The 17,258-nt window shown below is 42.7% G+C and overlaps 1 protein-coding gene across 1 annotated transcript in view; it reads left to right on the top strand.

The window, feature by feature from the left end:
* The window catches only part of CUNH10orf90 (chromosome unknown C10orf90 homolog), a 207,920-nt gene that overhangs the window by 3,183 nt on the left and 187,479 nt on the right, over positions 1-17,258 (top strand). The window contains 1 exon segment of the mRNA XM_051193214.1: positions 454-461. Within this exon segment, the coding sequence (XP_051049171.1) occupies positions 454-461 (8 nt within the window).

The raw sequence follows: 17,258 nt of genomic DNA, 5'->3' as shown, positions 1-17,258 counted from the left end.
AGCAGATGAATGTGAGAATGTTGTAGATCCCTGTGCCTGATGTTTGCAAAACTTGGATCTCTCTTGACTCCAAATGCACCCCAAACTAATAGGAACATTGTGCTCTAAGGAGACTCTTTTCTGAGTAAGTGTTCTGTAAGGTTCGGAAATTAGCCAAGCCATATCTGGATGTGGAGAATCCCGTCTGAAAACTATGTTTGCTGTTCACATTGTGAGTATGCCTTCCTGAGATGCCCCATGAATAAGGCTCCCATGGCTTCACCAACCATGGGAAGGGAAGCCATAGCATTGTATGATGGACATACATCTCCCAGGGAGAGTATGTTTAAACATCTGTTCCACAGGATATGGAGAACCAGCTTCAATAGCCATACATTTGGTTTTGAATGAGTTATTAAGTATACAACAAGCCAAAGTAAAAGAGTAAATAACGATCAGCAGATAGAGAAATAGATACATAGGTGGCAAAACATCACCCAAGTGGGCACTCAAAATGTCCTGCTAGAATGGGGAATCCCCTTAAGGCAGTCAGCTGGTGTTCCCTGTACAGACTGTGCTGGGCAAAGCAGAATGACCAGTGATGCTTCTGAACAAAAGAACAAATAACAGAAAAGTGACATCACCAAGTCAAGGTTTATAAACATCCAGCAGAAACCACCTAGAGAAGTCCTGATAAGGCAGGCTGCTGGAGTTCCCAGTAGAACTGGTCCCAAGCAGAGTGGGGTGACCCTCAGGTGAGGCTTCCAAGTCAAAACAAACAGAGCAAATATAGACTATATTATGAAATTGGGTGCTCACAACATCCAACAGAAACTGGCCAAGGAGGATGAAGCAGTCAGCGGGGGTTCTCCATTGAGCATTCTCTCCATGGTTGGCCATCCAGCTCCTTCCTGCAGACACATTTCTATCAGGAGATAAGCAACAGCAACCCCTGTTGGAAATAGTTCACCTTCTCTCTGTTCTCAAGGGCAAGCAGTTCTGCTCATGGGCTGTTTTGTGCTCTCTGGCACAGAATTGGGGGTGGGTAATTCATCCCCAGACAGAGAGCCTCAGAGAACTCTTTGAATCAAACATGTTTTGGCCTAAAATGGGGTTGGGAATGCACATTCCAGAGTCAGCCATGGTGATCTCAAACAAAACATGAAAATTTGCCATTGTAATATGCACTACAGTCTCTCAAAAAGATTATTGAGACCTGTCTGATAATAGGTCCATGCTGAAGCTTGTTAGTCAGGGCTTATCTATCTGTCTTCTTATAGGTGACAGTTTTAAACATTCTCTTCAGGAAATGAGCTAGGGGAAGGTGTTATATGTAGAAAACACTATTTACCCAAGCCTCTTTCTCCATATGCTTCTCTATTTTCCACTTTTATTATTATTATTACTTTTACTTTACTACTACTACTACTACTACTACTACTACTACTACTACGTGAGGAGAACTTTGTCAGCAACACTAGGTTCTGGCTACCTAGAAGAATCATAGTGATGTTTGAAAGTCCCTCTATATATGTGCCCCAGCTAAGACAACTGTGACTCAGTAGACCCAGAGCAATATCAGAGCATCAACACTAAATAGCAAACAAACTAAAACAATTCCTAGGTGGTTCCTTACATCTCCCATTTCTCTCTGTGATTCATGATTCTATCTTCTCAAATATAGGAGTCAAACACTAATGGGGGTTCAAGGCTATTGTTGGTGGCATTAACAATTCTTTCTGTTACATCCCCATCTATTTCTACTGATTGATTTGCCTCCTGATTATGAGTTGTGTTTTCTTTCTTCTTCACATACTAGGCAGTTTTGTGATTGGCTTTTAGCTTTTGTGACTTTTGAATTGTTGGATGCTTGAGTTTGTTCTATTTCTGTAAACAGTGTTGCCTGGATCTGGTGGTAGGTTAAGCTGCTTCCAGCCAACTTGATCTTGATAGGGTTTACCTGTGTGATCTGTGAAATGTCTAGAGGGGGCGCTGGTGCAGAGCAATGGTTCTCAAATACCATGGCTTTGCCCCGTGGTAATGGCTGGAGACAGTTTTGGTGATAGAAGCTTGGAGGAGGATGCCATTGATTCTAATGGGTAGAGGTCATAGATGTTGCTAGCTTTTCTGTGTGTAAACATATATGTGCATGTTTGTGTGCACATGCATGTGAATATGTATGGAATCCAGAAGTCAACTTTGGATGATGCCATTCACCTTGCTTTTTCTCAGACAGAGTGTCTCCATCACCTTTACCTGAAAAGCACTGGTTGGCTAGACTGGCAAACAACAGGAATGTACCTTTCTCAGCATCTTGATTTCTGAGACAATGAGAGCATATCACTACTCCAACTTTATTTTTTTTTAAATATATATTTTCTAGGGATCATCCATTCCCAGGGTCACAATCTGGAAGCCACCACATGTAGGGATAATTGTGGGGTCCTATCTCATTTCCACTGTATTGGGAATCAGAGGCCTGCAACCCTGGCTTACAATGAGAAAACAAAACAAAACTGTTGTTTCACAACATTTACTATTTTATTATCCTCTATTTGTGGATCAAAGCAAATGCCTGTCCATATGGTTTTGGTGTTATACCAAGGAAGTTTGTGTGTGTGTGTGTGTGTGTGTGTGTGTGTATGCATGCACGCACGTGTTCATGCCAGTATACCATGGGGATGAGTGCATATGTGTTCAGGTACTTGTAAAGGTCACAGGTGAGGCATCATTTCTTTGTAGCTTTTTATGTACTTTGTTTTTGGACACATCTTAATGACTTGAAAGTTACCAAATAGGCTAAGGTGGCTGGCCAGTGAGCCCTAGGCATCCACTTGTCTCCACCTCCTCATTATGGAAATTATAATCACATACTATCATGCCTGGCTTTTTAAAAATGTGGGTTCTGGGGTCCTAACTCAGGTCCCCATGCTTGCAAGACAAGCTTCTCACCAACTCAGCCATCTCCCCATCCCCTCTACTATGGACTTTGATGAAGGCTTTTGAGTGACTGGGTTGTTTCTCGAGGTCTTGAGTAAAAAAACACTCAAATTTGAAGTGCTTGGGCTTCATGATGAATTGATTCATGGAATGATGAGGTTGCAAAGACCAAACAGGAGGCAAAGGAAATGCTTTCTTCTTTTGGTTGTTGTTGTTGTTGTTTTTGCTGGAATAGCATGCTGGTAGGCCCAAGCTCTCCAGGTTGAGCAGACTGAGATGAGGTAAGTAGATGGCCCTGAGGCTCAAGACCATCATTGAATTTCCTCTTTTCCCTTCTTCATTATTCATGGGCTGTTGAATGTGTAAATGTGGTGCTGAGAATTCAACCTAGAACTACTGAGCTTCACATAAGCTTCACAGAAGTCTGTGCTTTAAGCATGAAACCATAGCCTAAAGTTCTAGACCCATCCTTTGTATCCATAGACACCAAATATAAACCACTCCACTGGGAGAGCTGGTGTGTGAAGGGTGTGTGTGGGGGAGGGGTACCAGAGGGGAGAACTGCCAGGCCAGGGTCACTGTGTGTGAGGAGCTCATTGGAGGCAGAGAGGGAACAAAGGAGGCTGGTGTGGCTGATCCCTGAAAAGCCTCATTCATCCTCGACACAGCTGTGTGAGACACATGAGCCTCACTTTTTTCCCAAAGAGAACGTTTTGAGAGGCTTAGAGAGCTGATGCAAGCCTGTCACAGGGACACAGCTAGTGTGGCCAGGACTCTGGCCTCCTGATGTCCCACTCTGAGGTCTGTGTATCTCATGTGGTGCTCAGGAGGAGAAAAGAAGAGGCCAAGTATCCTCCTTGACAGTAACTGCTGGAGAGTGGATCCATGAGCCATCACAGACACAGGGAAAGTCAGTCTTGAATACAAGCCAGGGTCAGATGGTCGAAGGCAAAGTCAGAGTCTTTAATTACTCTACGGCCTCCTGCTAAGGACATGGTTCTCCATCACCACCTTCTTGCCTAGACCTTCCCTCCATTTTTGCTGCCCCAATTTCTCCTCATGCAAGAGTAGAGGGAATTAAGAAGAAACACTCAGGCTGGCTTGTTGTAAAATATCTACCAACCAGCAAAAGTCATTATAGAGTTTTAATATAGGCTTTTAGAAGTTGATTTTCCAAGCAGATGATAATATCCAAAAGCTATAATGTATATGATGTGTGTAAAGAAAGCCAAATGCTGTCATATGCTGATCCCATTGTAAGAATTCATCTAGACTTCTAGACAACTTTCGCAGGTTTAGCATAGAGATCAGCAAACTGTTTCTGATAGTGAATGTTGTAGTTTTGTGGCAGGCTAGATTTGGGTTGTGAATTGAACCTATACTTTATGTGCTGTGTAAAATGATCTTTATAATATTGGTGCTTTAAAAATATATGTGACATTTTCTGTTAAAATATAAACACTAGGGTTGGCAAGATAGCTAGGCAGAAAAAGGCCCTCGCTGGCAACCTGACTGCCTGAGTTTGATTCCTGAAGCCTACATGATGGAAGGAAAGAGCTAACTCCTGTAAGTTGTTCTCTGACTTCCACATGTGTTCTGTGGCATGTTCACACAACACCATGTGATAAAAACGTAAGTGGCGATAACACACTAAATAACAAATACTAATAACTCATAGGCCCATATCTTTTGGTATTTGGACAGTGAGTCACAAGACTATAATTACAATAATGGGAAAACTGAACAAGTTCAATATGGAGGCAGTCAGCTTAAAATTCCACATGGGACACTGTAAGATTCTAAGTGCTTAATAATATTGATTTTGGCTTCTGAGGCTTTATTCTCTACATGATAAAGATGTCTTTTGCAAACACTAATGAGGGAGGCTGGAGAGATGATGGCTCAGCAGTTAGGAGTGTCTGCTGCTCTTGCAGAGAATGGGGATTCAGTTTCCAGCACCCACAAGGCAGCACACAACCATCGGTAACTTCAATTTCAGGGGTCTGATGACCTCTTCTGGTCTGTTTAGGCATTGCACACATCTGATGCACATAATTACATGTCATACATGTAGGCAAGCACTCTGACACATAAAATAAAAATAAATAAACCTGATTAAAAAGGAAAACACTAGTGGAGAAACCATGCATTCTAAAGTCTGCTCCTATAAAACAAACACAAGAGTACAGAACTCTTGCAACACAAAGCTTGAAATTGTGTCAGCATCTTTGGCATGGATAAATTTATATACAACTTTCTTTTATGACTACAAAATAAACTATGTATCCAGAACCCACCATGAGCCAATAAATATGCTAGGTACTGGGAATGCAGTTCTAAAGTCTGCTTCCCATGTCTACTTATCCTCTGGTGGGCACCCAATAAATATTTACACAGAACTGTGAGTGCAGAGGACCCAATAAGGCTTCAGGGAGACACTTGGCCATCCTCCTCTTGTAAGACTGGGAAGGTTTTGAGGCTCAGTAGGAAGATGAGGCATGGGCTAAAACTGAGGAAGAGGCAGATGTTTCCGGCAAAAAGACCGACAATTCTAACTAGTTATTCAGGTTAGGGGAACCTAAACAGAGCCCAGCAGTCTTTCTCAGTCAAAGAGACTGAAGTTATAGATAGAATTTGAGGTCACAGTTTCTGAGAGGAGGCAGACAACACAGAGGTAGCTCCAAAACAGTTGCTTCAGGTCTTCTTGACTCTGAGAACCCACCTGCGCTTTTCTGAGATGTAGGTGACTGGCCAGGAAAGGGCAGCTCATGAGAGGTTTGAGAGGAATGGTTCTCAGCACTCTCCCAGGGCTATTGTCCATTCAGGTCTTCAACCACCTGAAATGTAGAGGCCTTGCTTTCTTGCATTTGGAGGAAATATAATAGGGCTACCAAAAGGTCATGACTTTGAAGTGTATCTAAGGTAGTTTCCAGACTCAAGCCTCAGGCTCATTTCACCATAATTTAAAAGCTTGCTGAAAGAACCAAGCTATTTCTTAAGGAATTTAGCTGGTTGGCAGAACAAAGATCAATATTATTTACAAGAATACAAAACAAATCAGCAATGGATAATGTAAAATTTATAATATCTAGCACCTAGTTAAAATTACTAGACGATCAGAGAACCCAAAAGACTGAATCATGAGCCAGATAAATGCCAGTTAATATATAGAACTGTTTATTGAAATTGATGGAATCAGCAAACATGGACTCTTTCAAAGGCTATTATCAATATAATAACTGTATTGTTTTCTCTTGGAATTTCTTGGGTTTAAAGGGAGCCATGATCCCTTTAAGAGAGGGACAAATGGATAATTTGTAGAAAGAGCTATACAGAATGTTTGGGGAAGAAAAAAGAGGAAATAACCTAGAAGCTTTACTGGATGTATCTAGTACAGACTTGATACTTCAGAAGGCAGGATCACTAAGCTTCCCAAACTCAGGATGAGAGAGAAAAGTAGAGGGATCATGAGAAAGAATGAGAGTGAGAGACTGTACATGGGAGACAGGTACAGACTTTCAGTAACCAGTCTGATGATGTTGAGTCTAATACATGCACTATGAAAGTCTCAGAAGAAGTAAAGAATAAATGAGGAGAAGGTTGTAAGGAGGAGAAAATGGCTTCCAAATTTCCAGCTAATGAAATATATAAAGAATTGCCTGCCAAGCACACTTATTCCCCAATGGCAGTACACAGGGTGACAGCCAGGGTGTCCCAATCCAGGGAAATTGGGTTGTTTTCTTACAGCCACCCTGCATGGATGACTGAAGCATCCAGCCTGCTTTCTTAAGGCCAGGATTACACTAGCACAATGCATCACTGCAGACTGCTTCAAGCTAGGATTGGCTCTTAGTGACAAGAAACACACCCTGGCAAGTGCCATCTGTATTTGTTTTGTATTGCTGTGTAGCAGATGGTCATGTCTGACAGTTAGTTGTGCAGACTACAAGTTCTAGTGTAGGTTAGATGGCTCCTCTGCACAGAGAGGCCGTCCCCAATCTGAATTAGTGTCAGCCTCTCACCAAATGCTTAGGGTCAACTTTCAAGGCTACTAATAAATGGGGGAATTTAGTTCCTTGTTGCAGGACCAAAGTCTCCATTTCCTTGTGAGTAATAGACAGATATCAACTACCAGAGGCCATCTATAGGTCCATGTGGCTCTAGCTAGAGAGAACACTAATTTGTCTTTTAAAAGTTGTTTATGTTTACTTAGGTGAGCCCGAGTGTGTACCACATACATGCAAGAGCTTTCAGAGGCCAGAAAAGGGCATCAAATCCCTAGAACTGGAGTTAAAGGCTGCTGGGAGCTACCCTGCTGGTGCTGGAAACTGAACCTGGGTCATTGGCAAGAGAGCTATCTCTTGTCCCTTGTTTGCCTTTTCAGGGTCATCTGGAAAATCTTTCTACATTGGATCTCTCTTGGCTTATTTATATATTTCACTGGTTAGGTCAGGCTCACCTAACATATTTTCTATTTTGATTGATTCAGTGACAACAGATTTGTAACCTCAGTATCACCAGCAAAACCATTTTTTAATGTAGTGTGGCTTAGACATAGGGGTGAGAGTCTGCTCTGTCCACAGCTGCTGCTCATACTCAAGGAAGGGCGACTGTGCAAAGCATACACATCAAGGGCAGGTAGGAGTCTTGGTGGCTGTCTGAGTTGTCTGCTTTCTGACTAATTACCAAATCTTTGTATGAGTGGAGAAAAGAAAGTATAAGGAGGCTTTGGGAAGGACCATGTGGGTTGGAGTCTATTTGAGAGCAGCATGGGAAAAGTGTTTAAAAGTTGCTCTATGGAACCATGGACTTACTTCTGACACTGAATCAGCCTTGAGTAGATACTTTAGGATTGAGCCATAAATAAATGATGAACAAAAGCTCATTAAGTGCATCTTTGTTGCAAACTGGAAGCCAGGGAAAGTGATAGTTATTGCATAGATGTTGTCTTCTCTGACTCAATGCTTACAGTTGACTCCCTTGCATGCTCAGACTTTTGAGTGATTAGCAGCCAAACAGAAGGATGATGGACAGCTCCCATTTGCCCAAGTGAAGCTACAAAGTAGAAGCCACCTGTTTGGTTATCTTTTTTGTTAATAGGATTCTGAAATAGTGAAGTTATTTCAATTATAATTCATATCTCTCTGTCTCAAAAAGACAACCCCCAATTTAGAAATGGAAGTGTTTCTGAGAAGCAATAGGTCTGAAGGCAAATAGAAAACTGCTTACGACTCTGTATGAAAGGCAAGAAGTCACTTCTTGTTAAAGCAGCCTATGGCCTGGGGCAAGGGACTAGATGCACAAGGGACTCACCTGCACAAAGGCCCGATGCCTTTAATCCAGTCATGTGTTTACAGGAAGTTCATGAGAAGTGTGATTTTAGCTTATCTTTCCACTGATTCATTCTACATGCTGTTGGCTTCTCTGCACTCTGCTTTGCCTGCCCACTGGCTTCTTTGCACTCCATTCACTGTCCTGCATTACTCTCTAGTCCCTGAGTGATGCAGCCTGTTGAGTGGCAATGGGCCAGGTCAGGCATGCAGAAGGATTGCATCTTGATTGAAGTGTGTGCAGAAAGTGTTCCATGAGTGTAGGGGAGAGACGTGTCCCCTGGGATGAACAAGCTTTGTTGGCTTTCTTGTGCATACCACTCTCTGCACTATGAATTTGGGGGTACAGATAGGAAGGCTCCCAAGCAGTCTCAGAACAATGGCCACTTGTATTGGGCTGAGTAATTCGTGAAGACTGTCGCAAAAGGAAAACATGAGTACTCCTGTTTGAAAACAAGAGAGAGAGCTGGCAACAAAGGTCTTTAAATACATTTCATACTGAAATTTTTTTTATTGAATGGTCTCTGTAAAGACAAATTACAATTACATTATTGGTGTGGATTTGACTGTATAATGTCCAGTGCTATCTTTAGCAAAACTTGAGTTAATGTCAACATTAACTTTTTTTGGGGGGGGTTGAGACAGGGTTTCTTGATAGCTTTGGAGCCTGTTCTGGAACTCGCTCTGTAGACCAGATTGGCCTCGAACTCACATAGAGTCACCTGCTCTGACTCCCAAGTACTGGTACTAAAGGTGTGCGCCACCAACACCTGGTGCAATGTTAACTCTTAAGTGGAATCAGCACAACGACACTTATGTCACACTTTGTCAGTGGGAACATGTGCTTCATTCCTACAAGAATAATGGGCTTGCTTCAAGAACCAACTCAGCTGACTTATTTGTGTCCATGATTATGGTCACTTTCCACCAATACTCACTGTCTCTAGCTTGCTTGGAGGTAGACAAGGACTGCAGAGGTGGCTTGGGTTTTCCACGCATTGCTTCCTTCTCCACCAACATTTCAGTATGTGTGGTTGCCAACCTAGGGGATTGACATAAGCATGTTGGTCAGATTTTCAGTCCCTAGCGCAAGCAGTGGCAAAACCAGAATTGCTAAGCATGCAGTCCTCCTGCTTCCTTCAAGGAAGGAGGGAAGAAGACACTGGACACCTGGAATGCTGGTGTGAAAGTGGCCAAAGAACCTGGTGATCCATTGCTGTTCTATTAGGAGCCAGCCTCCACCTGAATTTCCCCCAAACCCTGAGAACTGTTTAGGTCCTAATCCTGGACTTTGTCTTTCAGTGACTACAGCTGGTCCTTGTGAAAGATGACTCATGTACTTACTCTGTGTTTTCCATCAATAGAATCAATCCTAATATATTACCAAGCTTTCCTCCCTAGGCCCTAACCCAGTCATTATAGCCAATAAAGCTTTTTCTTTCTTTCTTTCTTTCTTCCTTTCTTCCTTCCTTCCTTTCTTTCTTTCTCTCTCTCCCTCCCTCCCTCCCTTCCTTTCTTTCTCTTTCTCTTTCTTTTCTTTTTTGTTTTTGAGATAGGGTTTCTTTGTATAATATCCTTGGCTATCCTAGAACTCACTCTGTAGACAAAGTGTATTCATTTTTATGATATTTTTTATTTTAATTTGAAACAAGCTTGTTTTACATGTCAATCCCAGTTCCCTCGCTCTCCCCTCCTCCCTTGCCCCTCAACCCCCATCCTATCCCTTTTCTGCTCGCCAGGGAGGGTGAGGCCTTCCATGGGGGATCTTCAAAGTCTGTCATAACATTTGGAGCAGGGCCTAGGTCCTCTCCCATGTGTCTAGGCTGGGAGATTATCCCTCTATGTGGAATGGGTTCCCAAAGTCCATTCATATACTAGGGATAAATACTGATCCACTACCAAAGGCCTCATACACTGCTCATTCTTCCTAACTAACACCCACGTACAGGGTGTCTGGATCTGTCCTATGCTGGTTTTCCAGCTATCAGACTGGAGTCCATGAGCTCCCCCTCATTCAGGTCAGCTGTTTCTGTGTGTTTCTCCAGCCTGGTCTTGACCCCTTTACCCATCACTCTTCCCTCTCTGCAACTGGATTCCAGGAGTTAGGCTCAGTGTTTAGCTGTGGGTGTCTGCTCCTGCTTCCATCAGCTACTGGATGAATGCTCTTGATGGCATACAAGGCAGCCATAAATCTCATTATCAGGGAAGGGCATTTAAGGTAGCCTCTCCACTATTGCTTAGATTGTTAGTTGGGGTCATTCTTGTAGATCTCTAAACATTTCCCTAGTGCCAGATTTCTCTTTAAACTTATAATGACTCCCTCTATTATGGTATCTCTTTTCTTGCTCTCCTCTATTCTTCTCTCTACTCAATCTTCCTGCTCCCCCATGTCCTCCTCTCCCCTCCTTTTCTTCCTTTCTCTTTCCCCTAACTTCCTCTCCCTTCCCCTCATGCTCCCAATTTGCTCAGGAGATCTTGTCCCTTTCCCCCTCTTAAGGGGGACCATGTATGTCTCTCTTAGGGTCCTCCTTATTTCCTAGCTTTGGTGGTGTGGATTATAGGCTGGTGATCCTTTGCTCTTATGTCTAAAATCTGTATATGAGTGAGTACATGCCATGTTTGTCTTTTTGTGATTAGGTCCACCCTTCCCTTCTTCCAGTGTGAACTGGTGGGGTCTCTCCCTCTGCTGGTGGTGCAGGACCAAGGTTCTCTTCCATTGAATGCAAGCAGGTCCAATACTCTGATGGCTCTCCTCTTCCAGTGGGTGGTGGCAGGACTAGGGAGCTGTCAGACTCTGGATGGGTTGGTCCCCTGGAATGGGTTTCCCTGTGCCTGCACAGTCCCCTGGCCTCAGGAGGCTCCAAGCAGGGCACTAGAAAGTGGGCTCCTCCTGTGGGTCAACAATATTTATTTTTATAATAAAGGTCTCAGGTACTTTGCTATAGCCAGTATTTTGCAAGGGAATTTTGACATAGCCATCCCTGAAGCTTTGTTGTGAGAATTGTCACATGGAGACTTTACCTCAAAGTTTGACTGTGTTTAATTATAAGAAAATTAAATCATGATATCAGACTCTCTAGAAATTTTGATCCAGTCTTACTGAACACATTCAGCTATACTGTTTCCATTCTCACCTCTTCATGGTTCATTTCCCTGTCAACTGCAGGCACCCTACTGTGACGAGTAGTTTTTCCGACCACCTTGGACCTACCGCAGTGCCAGCCCCAAATAACACACAGAGATATGCTATATTAGATATAATGCTGTTGGCCAGTTACTTGTTTCTTATTGGCTAGCTCTGTCTTAAGTATTAACCCATTTCTATTAATCTAAGTATTTCCATGTGATCTCATCTTACTGGAGAGCGAGCTGGTGTTCTGCTCTCTCCAGTTTCCCCATGCTGACTCCTCCTTCCTACTTCCTCTTTCCTCCTTCTCTCCTAGTCCCTCCTCTCTTGCTTTTCTATTGGCCAACAGTGCTTTATTCATTAACTAGTATGAGAAACATATTTACAGAATGACATCTCCCATCATCTCCTCTTTTTTGTCTAAAATAAAAAGAAGGGTTTTAACATTAACATAGGAAAATATATAGCACAACACTTATCAAGTAAGAATCATAGTTAACAATATTTAGTTCATTAACATTTAGCAAGATTTGAAGAAAATATTCTATCATCTATCCTATCTTTGTGTGTCTAAAGTCTGTGTAACTTATCTTTAATCCTAACTAAGGAAAACTATAACCATAACTATCTGTCTTCAACTCTCTCAAAGACCACAGGAGGATAATATATAAACTTTAGAAATGGCAGAGACAACTCATTGCCTGGTCAGTCACCCAAAGTTCTTCTGTAATCTTCCATCCTTGGCCCATAGGCCATAGTGTGTCTGGCAGACTCTTCAGCAAAGCAGGAAACTTTAAACTGTCTTTTTGTATTGGCAGTTTGTCAGTCACTTTTCTCTGTTACCTGCAGATTGTCTGACAGACTCTTCCATGAAGCAGGAACTCTGTAGCAATGTCTATCATGTATCAGCAGTCACTTTTCTGTGGGTCCTGCATGTCCAGTTTATACAGCATAAAGTCAAACAGTCTAGACAAGAGCAGTATCTTGTCCAAATGGCTAGTCTTGCCATATTGGAAGCAAACTCCATATGTGTTTCTTTGATGTCCATCTTCCTTTCTGACACAGGTGATGTTGCCAGGAGCAGTTGTGCTTCTTTTCAAGAAAAACCCTAAACCATTTTAAATGCCATATTCTGTAGGTCTCTGAAAGGTTTTACTGTTTTTTTTTTTTTTTTTTTTTTTTTTTTTTGAGACAGGGTTTCTCTGTGTAACTTTTATCTGTCTTGGAATTAACTCTGTTTACTTTGAAATCACAGAGATCTGCTTGCCTCTGTCTCCTGAGTGCTAGAATTAATTAAAGGCATGTGCCATCACACCCAGCTCCTCGCTCTTTTTAAAACCATTTTATTCCTTTTTTCTCCCAAGCCTACATATATTTTAGAACACAATGTAAACCTTTAGTGTTTTTTCTTGATGTGAATCTGTCTTTACTGTAAATCTTTATCTTTTTCTGGCCACGAGTCTTTATCTGGTAAACAACAACATTGCTAAAATGAAAGCCATAGCTGTATTATCTGCGATCTATCCAAGATGGCAACGGGTACTTTTACGGCCAGAACTGGGAGCTGTGCTCACTGCCTTGGTCTACGGCAGCATACTGCCAGCTTGGAGATGTGGTCACTGCCATTGCCAGCTCTCGTACACACCAATGAATTGTTAGCAGAGTTTCTTTAAAGCCGTGCAGTTTTTTGTTGCTTATGCTGTGTCAGGAAATCTCCCTCAAAGGAGCCGTGCAAATCTGTTTGTCTTTAGCAAAACAGAACCCAACCGAGAAAAATGCTGCTATCAAGAAGCCTTGCTTTTGTCTGTTTTTTTGGTTTGTAAAACCCTTTTTTAAGGTTCTGTTAAGTTTTAAATGGAAGTTCTTATTAGCCATGTTATGGCGCCATATGTAAGGAGTAAGGTTTTTCCCTGCTGGCAGGGACCTACCATGGCACCAGCCCCAATTAACAAGAGACAGGCAGAGAAGCAGAGAAAGAGAGAAAGATGGGAAGTGGGCAGAGCCATTTTAGAAGGAAAATTAGTGAATGTGCACAGGTAGTGTTCTTAGTGGTTGCAGTTGAGGGCATAACCTGTCAGAACCCCAAGGGCAGGTCAGTATAGGTGCTTGAATGCTAACAGATATAATGTTGAAGTCTTTGGTGTCTTTGATGATGGGCCTGCCTTGGGAAATATCAGAGTGGTAGGAGCATGTAGCAGAGGCCTCTCACTTCATGGTATACAGGAATCAGGAAGAGCAACAGAATGAGGTCTGGAACAAGAATAGCCCCTAAGAACATACATCTAATGACCCAATTCCTCCAGCTAGGCCCTACCTTCTAATGTTTCTAGACCCTCCCAAAATAGTGCCAGCAGCTGGGGACAAAGTCCTTAATACCTCAACCTTTGGGGACAGACTTCATATCTATACCATGCCAATGAGTAAGACACCATTGGGCTGTTTGGTTATTTGTGTCATTTTGAACCCTCTTGACTTGTATTGAGTCAGGAGGTGTGGCCTCTGTATGGTAGGCGTGTGGACACATTCAAGTCTAGACATGATCTGCCTATCTTGCATTCACTGTGATTCGACCCAACTCCAGAGTATCACAGGCTTCTGGGATTCTCACCATGGGGGATCCCTTATGTCAAGGCCATCAAGGAAACTAATGAGCACTCATTACACATGTCCCTTTACCCACATGCCAGCTTCACATCCCATCAGACTTCCCTTCTGAGTTGTACACTGAAAAACAAAGTTATTAAAAATTTCAATGTAGTAATACTAAAAGCAGAGGCCTACAAGAGAAAAAAATGGATAAGTTAGACTTAGTAAAAATTAAAGGTGTATGGGTCAAAGGGTGCTAGCAATAGAGCGAACAGGAGCTCATCCACAGAATGGATGCACCTTGAAGATATTATGCTAAGTAAAGGAAGTCAATATAAGTGGACTTCAGCTTCATAAGACAGCTGGCATAGTCAAATTCATATAAACATAAAGTAGGACAGAGGCTAAGAGGCACTGGTGGAGGATGTGGGGAATTATCTAATGGGCACAGGCTTCCTTTTGGGGAAGACAGCGTTCTGGAAACTGATAGTGGTTGTATTAGTTACTTTACTGTTTCTGTGACAAAACATCACAACCAAAGGTTAACTTAGAGCAGAAAGTTTCTTTTAGCTTACAGTTCTGGAAGGAGAACATAGGAAACCACAGCATGGTGGCAGCAGCAGGAAGCTGGCTAATGGCATTCCACTGGTACAGGGAGCAGAGCAGGATGGGGATGTTTTGGAGCCGTAAACCCTCAACAACCCCCACTCTTGCATCGGTGATATATTTCCTCTAGCAAGGCTCCACCTCCCTCCGAAGGTTCCAGTAACTTTCCCAACAGGTACTGGTATTCAAACACATGAGCATATGGGGGCATTTTTTTATTTAAACTACAACAGTGCTCATGGCTGAATGACATCATGGTGATGCTTACTAACTTTTAAAAAATGGTTGCAACAGGAGCTGGGGAGCTGGTTTAGTTGGTAGACTGCTTGCTTGACTGTGTAGCTAGGGGACCTGAGTTCAGATCTACAGTACCCATATAAAACCTCAAATCCTAGTGCTGTGGTGAGACTAGCCAAATTTGTTGAGCTCCAAGTTCAGTTAGAGAGCCTGCCTCAAAACATACTTTGGAAGATGATTGAGGAAGGCACTTAAAGCTGACCTCTGGCATCCACAGGCATATGCACACATGGACACCCACACATGCAAAAGTACACACACACACACACACACACACACACACACACACTCTCTCTCTCTCTCTCTCTCTCTCTCTCTCTTACACTGGTTGCAATGATGAATTTTATACTCTGTGTATTTTACCCCCATAAAAAATCATTTGAGATGGCAGCATTAACTCAAGTGTGGGACTTCTGTGTACAGATGCTTGGGTAAACACACAGGTCCCATACTCACAAATCTGGCCTATCACACACTGGCTTTTAAGGTACATGAACTCTAGGCACACATCTTAGTCCTCACTTGTAGATTTTTCCAGTGGGTGGTAAGATATGCAAGGGCAACCTACTGACCCGGTTTATTTCTTATTAGACATGCTGGTTGAATCAAACTCTAAGCTAAATCGAAGCTTATTCAGGATATGATTTTTTTAATAAAGCTCATCCTTATTAAAAATAAAATTTGCATACATAAATATGCATGGATTTAAAAAGCTCATAGTTCATTTTGTTTGAGCAGATGCAGACAGTGGTGTAACCACTACCAAATCCTGGTCTAAGACAATTCCACTGACCTGAAGGTTCCTCTTGCCTTGTACTCTCAGGATCTTCCCCAAATCTACCACATGCTTGGCAACCTCCCACTTGTTTCTAGAAAGGACCAATAGCAGAAACCCTGTAGTCTATAGTGTCTTGTGTCTTGACAAGTGTTACTTTTGTGCTTGTGTGTGGTATGCATGTGTACATGTTTGTATGTGCACATGTATGTAGGGTATATATGTTTTTGTATAAGCAGAGGTTGGTACTCTGATGTCCAGTCATTCTTTATTTTTATTACATTTACGTGTGTGTATGAGTGTACATGTCTGCCCACATGTGTCACAGCACATATGTGAAGGCTAGCAGGCAAATGTTAGGAGTCAGTTCTCTCCTGTCATGTGGGCTCTGGAGCTTGAACTTAGGTCAGCAGGTTTGGAGACAAGCACCTTTAGCTGCTGAGCCATTTTGCCAGCCCTCTACCTTAATTTTTGAGATGCTATTTCTCACTGAACCTGGAACTCCTTGATTCACTCAGACTGGCTTGATAACAAGCTCCAAAATCCCCCTGTACCCACTACCTCAGCCCTGGGATTATATGGGCATGCTGCTGTACACAGCTTTTGATGTGAATCCTGGGGACTCAAAATCAGGTCCTCATGCTTGTGTGGCAGGTACTTTACTCAGTGAGCCACCTCCCCGGCCTCAAGTGTGTTCATTTTATCATCACCATGACCAAATGCCCGACAAGAACAATGCATGAGAGGAAAGGTTTGTTTAGTGAAGGGTTCAGAGGTATTAGTGGATCATGGAGAGGACATGGCAGAACAGAGACTCACACCAGGGCACCCAAAAAGCAGAGCAGAGTGGTGATCAGAAGGCAAGGGCTGGGTACAGGCCTCAAGGACACAGCCCATGACCTACTTCCTCCGATCAGCTCCCCACCACCTGACAATCTATTCCCAGCTTGAGTCCAACAATGGATGAAACTGTTCAGCGGGTCAGAGCCCTCATGATTTAGTCATCTCTGGAAATGCTCTCATAGACACACCCATAAGTGTGCTTTACAATTTCCCAGGAGTCTCTCCATCCAGTCAAGTTGACAGTCAAGATTAACCATCACTTCAGGTTTCCAGGGCAACTTCTCATCACCATAATCAAATAAATCATTTTCTCTTGAGACAGCAAAAGGCTAGATGCTTGGGCCCTGACATAGGCAAGTTTGTCTTCTAGCCTGCCAAAGTTTAATGCTGAATTGGCCCATGGACTGTTGCTTTCTCCATCATCTGTTGTTTCAAAGAGCTAACCATTATATCATGGGGCCCCTTTGACAGTTGCTTCATATGTAAGATACCTTTTATCACGATGCTGTGGGGCTGCAATACAGTCCCACGTAGAAGGGGCTTGAGATGGAGTTTGGTGCACAGTGGAAACTCAAGAATACTTCACTGTCAACCACACTATTGCTGACAGTTTTTACAAACAACAATATTAAGGATGACACTTCCTTGCTGTGAAGATGGGGTTATGGTAGACCCTTTCTTCTAGGGTTGCCATGGGAACCACATAATACCTCAGAAGCATTTAGCACTGCTCTGTTCATGGTAAGCCCTCAAGAGCACAGCTGTGGTCATTTTC

The sequence above is a fragment of the Phodopus roborovskii genome, unplaced genomic scaffold (genome assembly GCF_943737965.1).
Source record: "Phodopus roborovskii unplaced genomic scaffold, PHOROB, whole genome shotgun sequence".
In the NCBI taxonomy this organism is placed as follows: domain Eukaryota; kingdom Metazoa; phylum Chordata; class Mammalia; order Rodentia; family Cricetidae; genus Phodopus; species Phodopus roborovskii.
Note: the sequence above shows the minus strand (reverse complement) of the source record. Positions and strands in the feature narration are given on the sequence as shown.